This window comes from Lemur catta, chromosome 20, assembly GCF_020740605.2.
Source record: "Lemur catta isolate mLemCat1 chromosome 20, mLemCat1.pri, whole genome shotgun sequence".
NCBI lineage: Eukaryota > Metazoa > Chordata > Mammalia > Primates > Lemuridae > Lemur > Lemur catta.
Window position 1 is genome coordinate 6808420 of NC_059147.1, and position 14798 is coordinate 6823217.

General features: G+C 32.3%; 1 protein-coding gene across 10 annotated transcripts in view; it reads left to right on the top strand.

Annotated features, from left to right (window-relative positions):
• CYLD (CYLD lysine 63 deubiquitinase) overlaps positions 1-14798 on the top strand; it is a 64983-nt gene that overhangs the window by 7544 nt on the left and 42641 nt on the right. For all 10 annotated transcript variants that reach the window (XM_045534050.1, XM_045534053.1, XM_045534052.1 and 7 more), the window contains 2 exons: positions 1135-1437; positions 3726-3831. In XM_045534050.1, the coding sequence (XP_045390006.1) occupies positions 1135-1437; positions 3726-3831 (409 nt within the window). The remainder of the gene's footprint in view (positions 1-1134; positions 1438-3725; positions 3832-14798) is intronic.

The following is a 14798-nucleotide window of genomic DNA, read 5'->3' on the forward strand; positions in this document are numbered from 1 at the left end:
TGTGTTTCTGTGTATATTTGTATGCACATATGTATTTTTCCCCTTTAAGTACAAAATTAGTTTTCCCAGAAGTCTTCTGTAACTTAATGTTCATAATTCTTAGGATTTACTTTTTAATGATGAATTGAGATGATGTAAAGATGATGCTTGAAACTTTTAAAAAACTACATGCTGTAGTAGGAACATACAAGTAGATCGTATGGTTATTGCAGACTTTTATATCTTAGAAATTGTAACATTGCCTTATTAGAAATAAACTCTTATCAGTTGTAAATAGTTACATCAAAAATTGTTAATTATCTTGTGACATTATCATCTATAGGTTTCTCAGTTCTTAATGTGTGCTAGTAAGTAATGACAATTGAGATATAAGATTTTTTTAAATAAGTTACAGCAATTTAAACTTGCTTATAATTCTCTCAGATAATATCTGTGAAAATCATCTGGAATTTATTTCTACTGGAAAGAAACCCAAGAACTCTGTGATATGTTTCCAAACTTAATATTCATTCTCAAGAACTTAAATGTCAATTACATTTTGACATTTTTGCAAATAGAATTGCCTGTTTTGTTTGCTTCTTGATTCAATTTTTTGAAGCAGTGATTGTCAACAATTAGGGATTTGAATGCCAGTTAAGCCATTTACTAGCTGGATTGTCAGCTTACTTAATCAAGCTATTTAACTTCTCTAAATCTGCTTCCTCGTCTCTAAAATGGTGTTCATAAGACACAACTTGTAGTGTTTTTGTGGTACATTGATAGAGGATTTAGCACAGTGGCTGGCATATAAGTAATCAATAAATTCAGCTAACATTACTGTTCTTTTAAAGTAAAATTTTCTTTTTATGACAGAATTAATGTTAGAATCACAATGTAGAATCCAGCCCAGCTTTCTCATAATAGAATTATGATTTGAAATTATCAGGTAATTTTATTTCAGCATCAGATATACCTTCTTCCTTATTTTTTAAAAATCCTAAATCCAACAACAACTACTGATAATTATATTTCTTTTTATATGTGTCCTTTAGAATTTTTCCAGAGTGATTTTCCTGAAATTCCCAGAGTGGATCCTCTTTCCCATGGGTCATCTTTCTATATGTATCTATTTTTTTTCTCTCTGTTAAAAACTAGGAAGAAGGTCGTGGCCAAGGTTTCACTGATGGGGTATATCAAGGGAAACAGCTTTTTCAGTGTGATGAAGATTGTGGAGTGTTTGTTGCATTGGACAAGCTAGAAATCATAGAAGATGATGACCCTGGATTGGAAAGTGATTACGCAGGCCCAGTGGACACAATGCAGGTTGAACTTCCCCCTTTGGAAATAAACTCCAGAGTTTCTTTGAAGGTTGGAGAAACAATAGAATCTGGAACAGTTATATTCTGTGATGTTTTGCCAGGAAAAGAAAGCTTAGGATATTTTGTTGGTGTGGACATGGTAAGAAAATTTTGGATTAAATATCTTTATGAATATATGTATTAGTTTTATGACCAATTTAGTTACAAATTGAACACTTTGAGTATTTAAAATGGACTAATTTGGAGTACTTTAAAGAACATGTTCTAATTTATTATTGGTAAAGGAACATTGAAATGGGACAGGAGTCTAGATATAGAATTCCTCTTTTTCCAGTTTGAATAAACTAGAATAATATTCTCAGTCTTTAAATTTGCCTTGTTATAGCTGACCAGTAGACAAAACAAACCACCCCCAATATAGTATGTGATATCTTATTTTTCTTTATTTCTGTATTTCTTTATTTTCTTTTTTTGTAATCTGTTTTTCTTTTTGTGATATTTTACAAAATTATATTTGCTGATCTGATTTAAATGAGTAGTGTAAAAACTGTTTATAGAAAATGCCTGTGTAAAGGAAAACCACATTGCTTTTGAGGAATAGACAATTAGGATATTCTCATAGGATATCACTCGTTTAAAAAAACCTTTATTTATTGTGGTAAAATATAAGTAACATAAAATTTACCATTTTAACCATTTTTAAGTGTACAGTTCAGTAGTATTAAGTATATTCATATTGTTGTACCATCACCACTATCCATCTCCAGAACTTTTTCATTATCCCAAACTGAAGCCCTGTACCTAGTAAACAATCACTGCCCGCTCTTCCCAACCCATTAACCACACTTTCAACTTCCTGTCTCTCTGAATTTGCCTGTTCTATGTACCTCATATAGTGGAATCGTACAATATTTGTCCTTTGGTTTGTGTCACTCATTTTTTATGTAACCTTATACTTGTAATAATAGGTACACTCCAATACGGCAGGTTGAGTTATACCTGTGGCATTAAGAGAATGAGAAGAGAAAGGCTAAGAACATTTTTATTGTAGATTGAAAATATGGGCAAGAATTTGTTAGATATAAAGAAGGAAATTCATACAGAATTATTGAACACTAGAACACAAAATTACTGAATGAGTTAGGAGAGGATGTGAGTAATAGTCATTTTTATTCACGATGGAAATGTTTTTAGTTGTCATTTTTATCTATTCAGGTTTGCCACTTGGTTGGTAGGGTATGAATGATGACTATTCTAGCGTAAGTTTCTGTTACCCTGTGCTCAGAAATTCTGTTAGTAGGAAATTCTATTTGATACTTGTTAGTTACTAAACAAGCCTTCACTGAACTCAGATTATTTGAAAAGTTGGGGCCAGGGTAAAACTTGGGTCCCTCAAGATAGCTAACCATAAAGCACCCCTTTGAACCAATATTCTTTAAATGTGAATTCACTCTTTAGAGGAGAAGTTGTGGCCTGGATGGAGCCACTGGTTGTTGGAGATCATCTCCCTTTGCTTTGGGTTATTTGGCTCAGAGCCCCAAACGTGGCAAAAGCTGTTTGGGCTTTACCCGTTTCAGAGAGTGGTCGGGATCATCTTGTTTGCCTGGGTCAAGCTGCCAAGAGGTTTGCCCTGTGCGGCTTCTTCCCCTGCCTCTGCCCATCCGCCAGTTGTTTTGTGCGAGCATTCATTCCAAGCACTTTTAGTATGCTCCTTGAGAGGAAAGTTCTAACAAATACATTTTTCTCCATCTCCTTCTGTTTCCAGGGACATTTTAGCATGCCATAATACATTGGTGCTCAGGGCAGTTGCTAGACTGGCTCATCTATTAATCTAGCTCCATGAACAGCCCTGTACTAGTTGTTGCTACATTGGAATATAAAATAATTAAATATAAACATCTCCACTTTGGAGGAAATTCTTGTGTACCCATAAAATAAGGAAAGAACAATTAAAAAGCAGACTTTCTACCTACAGAAAGGCCTACAGAAGTTTAAATTGACTATTTAAGTGCTCGGGGAATAAAAAGGAATGATCAGAGCAAGGTAGGGCTAATTAGAGGCAGGTTTCTCGGTGAAATAATAATTAATAAACCTTCCTATGCAAAATGATGTGTCTCTAAACTTCATATGGGTGTTATTACGTAGACTAGTAAAGTATGAAGACCACTTGATTCCTTGCCCATCTGTGGGTTTACTATAACTTGATTATTCTTGGATCTCATTTTTCCAAAAACAAATGAACAAAAAAACAAAGCCTTATTACTATGACAATTATTCCTAATATATTCTTTCTTTCTTTTAGGCAACATAGTTAAAATTTTTCAGTGTAACACATTTTGGAGGATTCTCTTATGGAAAGTACAGACTTTCATATTTACATTTTATTGGGGGGGAGTTTTAAAGTTTATTCTGTTATTTAATTTCTAGGATAACCCTATTGGCAACTGGGATGGAAGATTTGATGGAGTACAGCTTTGTAGTTTTGCAAGTGTTGAAAATACAATTCTATTGCACATCAATGATATTATCCCAGGTATGTTTTCTTTATGTTTTGTATATTTATAAGGCAGACTTTCTAAGATGTGTTTTGTTATGAAGATGTAAATATAAGTTTCAAGATGCATTTTTGGAACTTTTTTATTAAAGAATTATTATTAAAGAGAATATCATTTCGTACCCCACATGAAAACAGTGAAGATTTTTATTTCCAGAAGTATAGGATGGCATTTATACAGTATCATTCACTTTTTCATCATCTATCCATTTAAGGGGGGGAAAAAAGCCTTTTCTGATAATTAGAAGGGTCAGAGAATGTAATAACCTTCTACCTGTTTGAGTGAGAGTTTGGTTTAAACTAGAATCCTTTAAGCAGAAATTGGTCATCTAATCTACTGTGGAAAGGATTCTTGCTGAATGACCCTACTAGATCTTTTCTAGTTTTGAGAAGGTATAATTGATCAGGGGTCACAACTCTAGTCAATTTTACATCTTAAAAAAATCTTAAGCTATTTTTTATTTTGCCTCCAATAAGTAGCACCTAATGGCTGCTGTCAGGTAATTGACAGGTTCCTGTTGATAGCAACATTAACATTTCCATCCCTCTTGTTGGTAGAATTCTCAGTGATAGGCTAGTGCTGTAAAGCTAACAGAGGCAATCAGAAGATGGTGGTTCTTATTGAGCTTTATGCAACTGTGATTAAAATGTCAGAAGGCCTGCAGGTCGACTGTAGCCAGGAATGTACCAGATCTGAATTAGGTGACTTATACTTTCTTACATTCTTGCAAACTTACAAGGTAGGTCTTAATGATCCCCATTTTGCTGATTAAAAAACTGGAGTTCAGATAGGACAAAAATTGCCTAAATCAAAGTGAATTTTGGTAGAGCCAGAATTCAAATCCAGACCTGATCACAAAGCTGTGCTCTTCTCAGTACCTCCCTACCCCAAATCCGATATGTATATTTAGGATGTGAAGACCTGCATAGAAAACCATACTTCTCAGGCTCACATGTATGCTTGGGAATATTGTTTCCATGGAGATATATTTTGTCTCTAGTTCTATAAAAGCTGAATTTTGCTATAGCAAGATCACAATTGAACAGGCAAAGTAAATTGTTTTTTTGCTTCTAGTATTTTTCCGTTGTTGCTAAATTTGATAGAGTTTTTTTTTTTTTTTTAAGTTTCCCACAGGTTATTTCAGTTCCTCAGTTTCTTTTTTTATAAAAATGAAAGGGCTAACCTAGTGTTTCTTCTAGTCTGCACTCTTTACTCTTCCTGTTTCCCTGTTGGTGTGGCAAGTAATAAATGCTTGTTTTTAGGAGTTAGGACATGCTTTCTACTTTTGCTTTTAGCTTTATAGCAAGAGTACATTACTTTAGTTGTTGAGGTGTAGGTTCAAGTAATAGCTTTATTTCAGTTTTGCTTTGTAAAAGTGTGACATATTTTGCTTTTCTTGATTTCTTTAAAAATCAGTTTTTAATTTATTGCAAATTAGATTCCTACTATTTTTTTGCTTGCCTTTGGAAACAAAGGGTTTACATTCAGGGAAAAGTTTACATGTGCTTGATATTTTATTTAGTGATGTTTAATTTATTCTTTCATGTCTGTTTATAGTGATAACACAATTTATCATTTTATGAATTGAAGTACTTTTTATTATTATAATAAATGCTTATTGTTTAAAAAACAATTTTATAAAGGTTATTCCTTAATTCAGATATTATTAAGCCCTTAATTAGGCTTCTTTCAAATGTTGAGGATATAGTAGGAAGCAAAACAGGTAAAAATTCTTGTCATGTGATGCTTTCATTCTAGTGAGTGGAGGAAGACAGTAAATAAATAAAGTATATGATCGATTAGATGGTGCTAAGATGGAGAATGATCCACAAGGTGAGGGGGAAGAAAGTGCCGGGTTATAGGATGGGATTTTTCAATGTCATGTAGGGTAGTTCAGTGAACCTCTCTAATGTGACATTTGAGCTTTTGCAATGAAGGAAGTTTGGAAGTGAATACGTGGATCCCAAGGGAGGGCCCAGGGCTGCAGCCAGCTTGGCCAGGTTGAGCAGAGTCCGGAGTTCACTGTGATGGAGAGAGGGTTAGGGGTATAGCAGGAGCTGTCCTGTGGATTCTTAGCTTTCACTGTGAGAGACGCAGGGAGCTATAGGTGGGTTTGGAGCAAAGGACAGCTTGCCCTAATTTACATTTTAAAATAATCATTCTGGTTGCCTGTTAAGAATAAAGTAGACAGGACAGAAACAGAGACCAGGAAGGAGACTGTTGGACTTACCCACGTGAGACATGTTGGTGACTTGGATTGGGGTGGTATGAAGCAGTAGGTGAGAAGTGAATGGATTGAAAGAGTGCTAATACGATTCGCAGATGGTTTGGGTGTGGGGTTTGAGTGAGAGAAAGAGAGGAAGCACAGATGACTCCAGGGTTTGGACTGAGCAGCTGGAAGGCTGTAGAGGCCATTTACTGAGGGGGGAAAGACAACAGGAAGAACGTGTGTGTGTGGGGAAGGGGGTGAGGGAACAGGGGTTGGAAATCAGGATTTTGGATCATGTTAAGGTTGAGATATCTATTAAACAATTTCATTTGAATGTTTACATTAATGATAAGAGTGCTTCTTTAATTCTTAAAAATGGGTAATAATGGTGCTGAAATTTTTCATATTTAACAACTTGTGAAATATATTCACAAAAGAGTGTATAAAAACATATTAATAATAATGAACACTAATGTACCTTGCCATCCAGGTTAAGAAAGAGAACATTATAAATACCTTAGAAACCACTTCTGTACCTTTTCTTCATTATAATTGCAATCTCCTCCAAGGGGTAACCACTATTCTGTTTTTTTCATAAATTATTTCCTTGCTTTTCTTTATAGTTTTATCATATCTCTATGCCTAAATTGTTTAGCCTATTTTTGAACTTAATATAATTAGAATCATACTTTTTAAATTACTTGCATCATTTACTTAAAATGTATTTTGAGATTCTTTTCTGTGGGTAAGGGGATTATTAGTTCATTTCACCCTCACTGCTTCATAGTGTATTTCATTGTGTGACTATCTCACAATTTAGTGACCCATTCTAATGTTAGTGGACATTTGGGTTTTGGGTTATTTCTACCTCGTCTTCAACATTTGGTAGTGATTATAATTTTTGCCAGTCTTGACAGCTGAGTAATGGTATCTCAAGGTGCTTTTGAAATTTGTAGTTCCCTGACTACAAGTAGGGTTGAGCAGCTTTTCATATGTTTATGGAACATTGGTGTCTTCTATTAAACACCTGTTTGTGTTTTTTTGCCTATTTTTCTGAGTTGTCTATTGATTCATGAGTTCTCTATTTTTAAAATTTTAATACAAACTTAGAAAATACTTTATTGTGAAATTTCAAACATACAGATGAGAGAATTTTATGTTGAGTGTTCCTGTAGGTACCTTCTAGATCCTGCAGTGAACATTTCACTGTAGTTGCTTTGTCATATGTCTCTCCAGCTCTCTATTCACTAGTAATCTAAATTATGTTCTGTCTGCATTACAGATTAAGTATACTTCCTCCCGAATACTTCACCATGCTTGTAATTAACTAGAGATAAGTATTTAGGGTTTTCTTTTTTCATTTGAGATAAAAGTCATACATGTAATTAAATGTACATTGTATTTTTTGAGTTTTGACTAATACATGTACCCTTGAATTAGAAACCCCCATCAAGTTAAGACAATTTTAATAAGAAATCCATTCACATATCTCAAGTCAAAATAGAAAAAAGTGCAGTAAAATATCTTGTTTCCATTTTTATCCTCTCCACTGCAATTGTCTGCTTACTCCATCCCTTGCTTCCTCTGGCAACAGTTTTTATTAGTTTCTTATATATTTTTCCAGTGTTTCTTTATACAATGTAAGTGTATATTCTTATTTCTCCTTCCCTTTCAATACAAAAGCATACTATATACACTATTCTGCTTTTTGCTCTTAACTTTGTATCTTGGAGCTCTTTGTACATCCCAATAGAGAAGTTCTTGTTTTTTATAGCATGTAATTTTCCATTGTGTGGAAAGAAATCCATAATTTATTTAACCAGTTTCCTATTGATGGATATTTGGATTGTTCCTGACTTTTTACCATCTGCTACAATGCTGCAATAACCTTGTACATATATATTTTGCACATGTGCTAGCATGTCTGTAGGATAAATTCCTAGAAGTGAGGTTGTTTGATGAAAGGGTGTGTGCATTCCTATTGTTCTAGATATTGCTGATTGCCTTTGATGGTGGATATAACAATTTGTGTTCCTATCAGCAGTATAAAAGGGTAACTTTTCTTATAGCTTTCTCATGAGAGTATGTTGTTAATTTTTTCCCCCAATCTGATGAAAAATATATTTCAGTACAGTTTTAGTTTTCATTTCTCTGATGAGTGATGTTGAATATCTTTTCATATGATGATGGGCAATTTCTCTTTCTCTTTCTATGAACTGTTCTATCACATCTGTTGTTTATTTTTAAATTGGGTTAGGTTATTGGTCTTTTTTTCTCACTGATTTCTTTTTTATGTATTAGGGAGGTAAACTCTTTTGTGATGTGAGGTGCAAATGTTACCCACACCTCCACTCCCATTTGTCATTTGTCTTCTTTTTTTATTGTTTGTTTATCTGGTCACCCTCATTTGTTTTTATTGTGGTAAAATATACATAACAAGGTTTATCATTTTAACCATTTTTAAGTGTACAACCAAACGGCATTAAGATACATTTGCAATGTTGTGCAGCCATCACTGCTGTTTCCAGACCTTTTTCATCATCCCAAACAGAAACTCTATACTCATTAAGAAATAACTCCCTATTTCTCCCCTTTCCAGACTCTGGTAACCTCTGTTCTCTACTTTCTGTCTTTATGAATTTGCCTACTCTATGTATCTCATACTAATGGATTCATACGGTTTTTGTCCTTTATATCTGGTGTATTTCACTTAGCATAATATATCTTGACTTTGTTTTTGATATTTTTTGCCATGAAGGATTTCTTAAATTATTCAATTGAATTTATCAGTTTTGATTTAATAGCTTCAGGATTTTGAGTCACTCTCAGGTTATAAAGGAATTGTCCCCTGTTTTCTTCTAGTACTCTTGTGGTTTTAGTTTTTACAGATATGTCTTTGATCCACTTTTATTTTATGTGGTTTATGATGTTAAATATATATTCAATTTAGTTATACCAATATCATTTACTAAAAAGTCTATCTTTTCTCTACTGGTTTGAGATGCCACTTTTACCATACTAAATTCCTTTATGTACTTTGGTATGTTTCTATACTTTCTATTCTGTCTACCCATGCTTTAGTATCACATTGTTTTTAAGGATTCTTTATAATATGTTGTAATATTAGTAACACTAATTCCTTCTCATTACTCTTCCAATTTTCTAATCTTCTGATTGCTCTGCATTGTCTTCTAAATAGTTGTTTTCCATTTAAGTGTGTTATCCACCCAGATTTGATTTTGTGCACGATATGAGATAGGGGTATAGATACCTAATTTGATCAGCCAGGGTTGCTGTTTATAAATCAAGTTTCCTGATAGGTTTGGATGGATCTTTTACTGGGCTCTATTCTTTCCCTACACTGAGGCCTATCCATAGCTTTAGAAGTCTTGGTAGCTGTGAGAGTACATTTCCTTTTGTTCTTACCTTAATGAGTGTGTTGGCTATTGTTGGCCCTTGGTCTTCATTATAAATTTTAACCATCAGCTTCTCAAATATTACAGGAGGTTTACAGTGTTGTGTAGCCATCACCACTGTCTATTTCCAGACCTTTTTTTATCATTGCAGACAGAAACTCTATAATGAAGAAGTAACCCCCTATTCCTCCCTCCCTTCAGCCTAAAATTACAGGAGATTTTAGGATTTTGATTGGAATTGCAGTTAATCTGTGGAACAATTTGAGGAGAATTGACATTTTTATTAAGACTTCTAATACATGAACATTATATATCCTTTTATTTATTTAATCTCCTTTTAGTAAAATTTTGTAATTTTCTCCATTAAGAGCTTGATTACATTTTGGCACATTATAAAGTAAAATATATTTTCTAATAGTGTTTTGCTGATGTGTAGAAATACAGTTGACTTTTTTTTTTAAGAAAAACACTTTATTGAGATCTAGTTCACCTATTTTACAATTCACTCATTTAGAGTGTACAATTTAGTGTACTTTAGTATATTTACAGGTATGTGTAATCATTGATATAATATTAGAACATTTTCATCATCTCCCAAAGAAACCCTGTACGCTTTAGCTATCACTCCCCTAACCCTTTATCCTCATTAGTCCCAAGCAATTGCTAATCTACTTTCTGTCTCTCTGTTTGCCTTTTCTGGACTTTTCATTTAAATGGATTCACATTATATGTGGTCTTTTGTGACTGACTTTTTTCACTTAACATAATGTTTTTGCAAGTTTCATCCATGTTGTTGTATGTATCAGTACTGCATTTCTTTCTATGCTTAAATAATATTCCATTGTGTGGATAGGCCACATTTTGTTTATTCATCAGTTGATAGACATTTGGGTTGTTTTCACCTTTTGGCTAAAATGAATAAATCTGCTATAAACATTTATGTACAAGTTTTTTGTGTAGACATATGCTTTAGTTTCTCTTGGGTGTATATCTAGGAGTGGAATTGCTGGGTGGCCTGATAACTCCATGTTTAATCATTTGTGGAACTGCTAGACTGTTTTCCAAAGTGGTTGTACCATTTTACATCCCCACTAGCAGTGTATAGGGGTTTTGATTTCTTCATGTCCTTGCCAACACTTGCTATTATCTGACTTTCTGATTTCTAGCCATCTTAGTGGGAGTGAAGTGGTATCTCAATTGACTTTGGTGTGCTGATTTTGTTATAAACATTCTTGTTAAAATCTCATGTTCACAGTGGTTTACTTTTTTAGTAATTGGTCATTATTATTTGCAAATAATAATAATTTTCCCTCTTTTTTCTAATCTTTTTATCTTTTATGTTTTAAAAACTGGTTTCTTACTGTCCTAACTAGAACCTCTAAATACAATATTGAATAGAGGTAATGATAGTGGGCATTTTGGTCTTGTTTCTGATCTTAAAGGGAATGCTTTCAACATTTCACTATTAAGTATTACATTTATCATATGATCTTATGGTGGTAGCTGTCATTTATCAGGTTAGAGGAAGTTATCTACTATTTCTAGTTTTCTAACAGTTTTATCATAAATGTTGAATTTTATCAAACTTTATTAAGATAATCCTATGTTTCTTTTCTTTTAATCTGCTAATTTTCTAATATTAAATGAACCTTGCATTCCTGATATAAATTAACTTCATTATGATTCATACATTGCTTGGAACAGTTTGCTAGTATTTGCATGTTTTTTAAAAAAATCTGTGTTCATAAGAGATATTAGCCTGTAATTTTTCCATCTTAGCTGCCTTTGTCTGGTTTTGGAATCAGGGTCATGCTTTTCTCATAAAGTGCATGAGAAAAATTTCTTTTATTTTGTTCTTTCAAAGAGTTTATGTAAGATTAGAATTATTGTTCCTCAAATATTTTGTAAAGCTTCTGTTTGTGGAAATATTTAACTACTGATTAAATGTCCTTTAATGTTTCTATTTCTTTTTGAGTGCCTTTTGTAAGTTTTATTTTATCCATTTAATTTATGTTTTCAAAGTTTTTGGCTAACATTGTTCATAAAATCCTCTTATTTTCTGTTTACTCTCAGCTGTTTCTGAGAGTAAACATTATGTTCCTGTTTTCATACAAAATATTAATTATTTGTACCCTCTGTATTTTTTCATCAGTCTTACCAGAAGTTTCTCACTTTCATTTTTTGAAAGAACTAACTTTTGGCTTTCTTAAGCCTTTCTAGATATATTTGTTTCCTATTTCATTAATTTCTATTTTCTTAATATCTTTTTCCTTTGACTTTTTGGGTATCCTGTTTTCTTCTAACTCCTTAAGTTTGGATGCTTAGCTGATTAATTTTTAGTCTTTTTTCTAATGAAAAGCATCTAAGGCCATAGATTTTCTCTACATACCCACCTAGTTGCATTCCACAACATTTGATATATAGTTATTTTGTTATTATTAAATTTGAAGTATTTTCTAATTTCCTTCATGGTTGTTTTGCTTAACTCATAAGCTATTTTAAGATATGTTTTTAACTTTTTTTGTTCTTGTCATCACTAATTTTTTACTTAATTGCATTATGGTCAGAGAATATGATACCACTCCTTTGAAATTTGTTGAGACTAGCTTTATGGCTTTGTACAGTGTTCAGTTTTTAGAAATTTTCCATGTATACTTGAAAAGAGTGTGTTTTCCCCAATTGTAGTTGCATGCATTGCATGCATATTTTATATATGTTGCTTAGGTCAAGCTAATTTATTATGCTGTTCAAATTCTATATGTGATTACTGATTTTCTAACTGCTAGATTTGTGAGTTGCTGAATGAGGTATGTTAAAACTTTGCAGTATGCTGGTGGATTTAATCTTAATTTCATAAATGTTTGCTTTAATTTTGAAACTTATTTGCTACATGCAAGTTTAGATTTATTAGGTACCTAGAATTTGGAATTGTATCTTCCAGATGATTTGAACTGTTTATCATCATGTAGTGACCATCTTCATCTCTAGTAATTCTTTTTTCCTTAAATTCTGTTTTGTGTGATATGATAGGTTTTCTTTTGGTTAGGATTTTACAGGTGTACCTCTTTTTCATCATCTATGTTTTTTCGGTATGGTTCATAATAGCATATAGCTGGCATTCTTTTTTTCTTAAGTTAGTCTGAAAATGATTATATTTTAAATGAAGATTTAAATCTATTTATATTTATCATTACTGATGTTTAGATATCTTTCTACTATCTATGTCTATTTGTCTTACTTTTTCTGCCCTACCCCCCAGTGTGTGTTTTTGTATTGATATGTTCTCCCCATGCTCCTCATTCTATTTCCCCTCTCTATCCCACTTGGGTTTTTTTTAGATAGCATATAATTTTTTATCATTCTGATTATCTGTATCTTAATTACTGTGTCATTTAATGTAATTATTGGCATTATGGGATTTAGAACTTTGCTTTTATTGTTTTCTAATTGTCCCTGTGTTTTTCGTTCCTCGTATACTCCTCATTTGGCTTATTTGTAGGTTATTTGAAAAATTTAAAATATTATATTGTAATTAATCTTTTGGCTTTTAAGTTATATTTTATTGTACTATTGTTTCTAGTAGTTTTTCCAAGGATAACAATATATATCTTTAATGTTTCAGTCTAATTAGGGTTAATATTGTATAACTTCATGTAAAATGTAGAAACTTTTTCAACTGAAGGTCCTTTTACCTCTTCTCTATTCTTTATTATTAATTATTGTACCTTACATATGTGTACTTTAAAAACCTACATGACAGTGTTACATTTTTTTGCTGAAATAGTCATACTTTTTTTTTTTTAATTAAAAACATCCACCTGTTATTTCCTTTCATCCTGAAGAGCTTCTTTTAGCCTTTCTTAAAGTGTAGGTCTTCTATTAATAGAAATGAATTTCTCTTAATTTTGTAAATGAAAATATCTTTATTTTGCCTTCATGTTGGAAGGATATTTTGCATGCATATTGAATTCTGAGTTGGCATTTTTTTTTCTTTCAGCTTTAAAGATGGTTTTCTGCTACCTTCTGGCTTCCATAGTTTCTGATAGGAAGTCAGCAGAAATTTGAATCATTGTTACCCTCCATGTAATGTAGTATGTTGTTTCTCTCTGGGTGTGTTGAACATTTTTTCTTTATAATCTGTTTACAGTAGTTTCACTATGATGTGCCTAACATGTTTTTCTTCATAGTTATCATGCTGGAAGTTTACTAAACTTATTAGATTTGTAAATTTATATCTTTAAACAAACTTGGAAAAATTTTAACCATTATATCTTCAAATGCTTTTTCTGTTCTTATTCAATCTTCTCTCATTTTGTGATTTCAAGTAAATATATGTTAGAATTTTTGATATTGTCCCTTAGGTCCTTGAGGCTTTATTACATTTTTAAACATTTTTCTCTCTGTTCTTCAGATATTTATATTGTTCTATGTTCAATTTTATTGACTTTTCCTTATTTTAGCCCCATTGTGTTGTGTAGCCCATCCAAATGCGTTCATTTTTTCAGATATTGTATTTTTAAGTTTTCAAAGTTTTTTAAAAACTTTTTTGTTTGTTTAAATAGTTTTTATTTCTCTGATGAGATTTGCTTTCTTCACTGTGATCATATTTTCCATTACCTTCTTGAGCATAGTTATAATTGCTGCTTTAAAATTCTTGTTTGTTAATTCCAACATCTGAATTATCTATAGATTGGTATTCATTGTTGGATTTTTTTCTTTTGAAGATGGGATGGTTTTTTTTTTTTTGGTATGTTGAACAATTTTAGATATCTTTTTGCTATTCCCTTCTTCCATATTTTGAGTCTCCTCATAATTTGTCTTTTTTTTTCCCCTTCAGTGACTGCTGATAGTTGATTTTTGTATTTTGTCAAAGTTTATGTCTATTTTCTATAGGAGAAATGGTCTGGTAGGAACTTTTTAAATATATATCTTAGAATCTAGAGACACTTATTCAAGAAAAAGGAAGGATTTCCCTGGGGACATATGGTGGCATTTATGATTATATTTTATTTTTACAGTTTTTATTGTTTGAAATATGGCATTTTTTTTTTACTGTATAACTACTGAACTTTTAAGGTTTTTGTCTGTCTTTTCTTTTCCTTTTTAATTTTTTTAGCATTAGTACAAAACTTTCATAAGAAGATCCTTTTAGGTCTAAGCCAGTAGTTCTCAATGTGAGATGATTTTGTCCCCAGGGGACATTTGGCAGTATCTGGAGACATTTTTGATTGTCATATCTGAGGTGGGGGTGCTATTGGCATCTAGTGGGTAGAGGCCAGAGATGCTGCTAAACATCCTACATGATGAAGCCTGCATAACA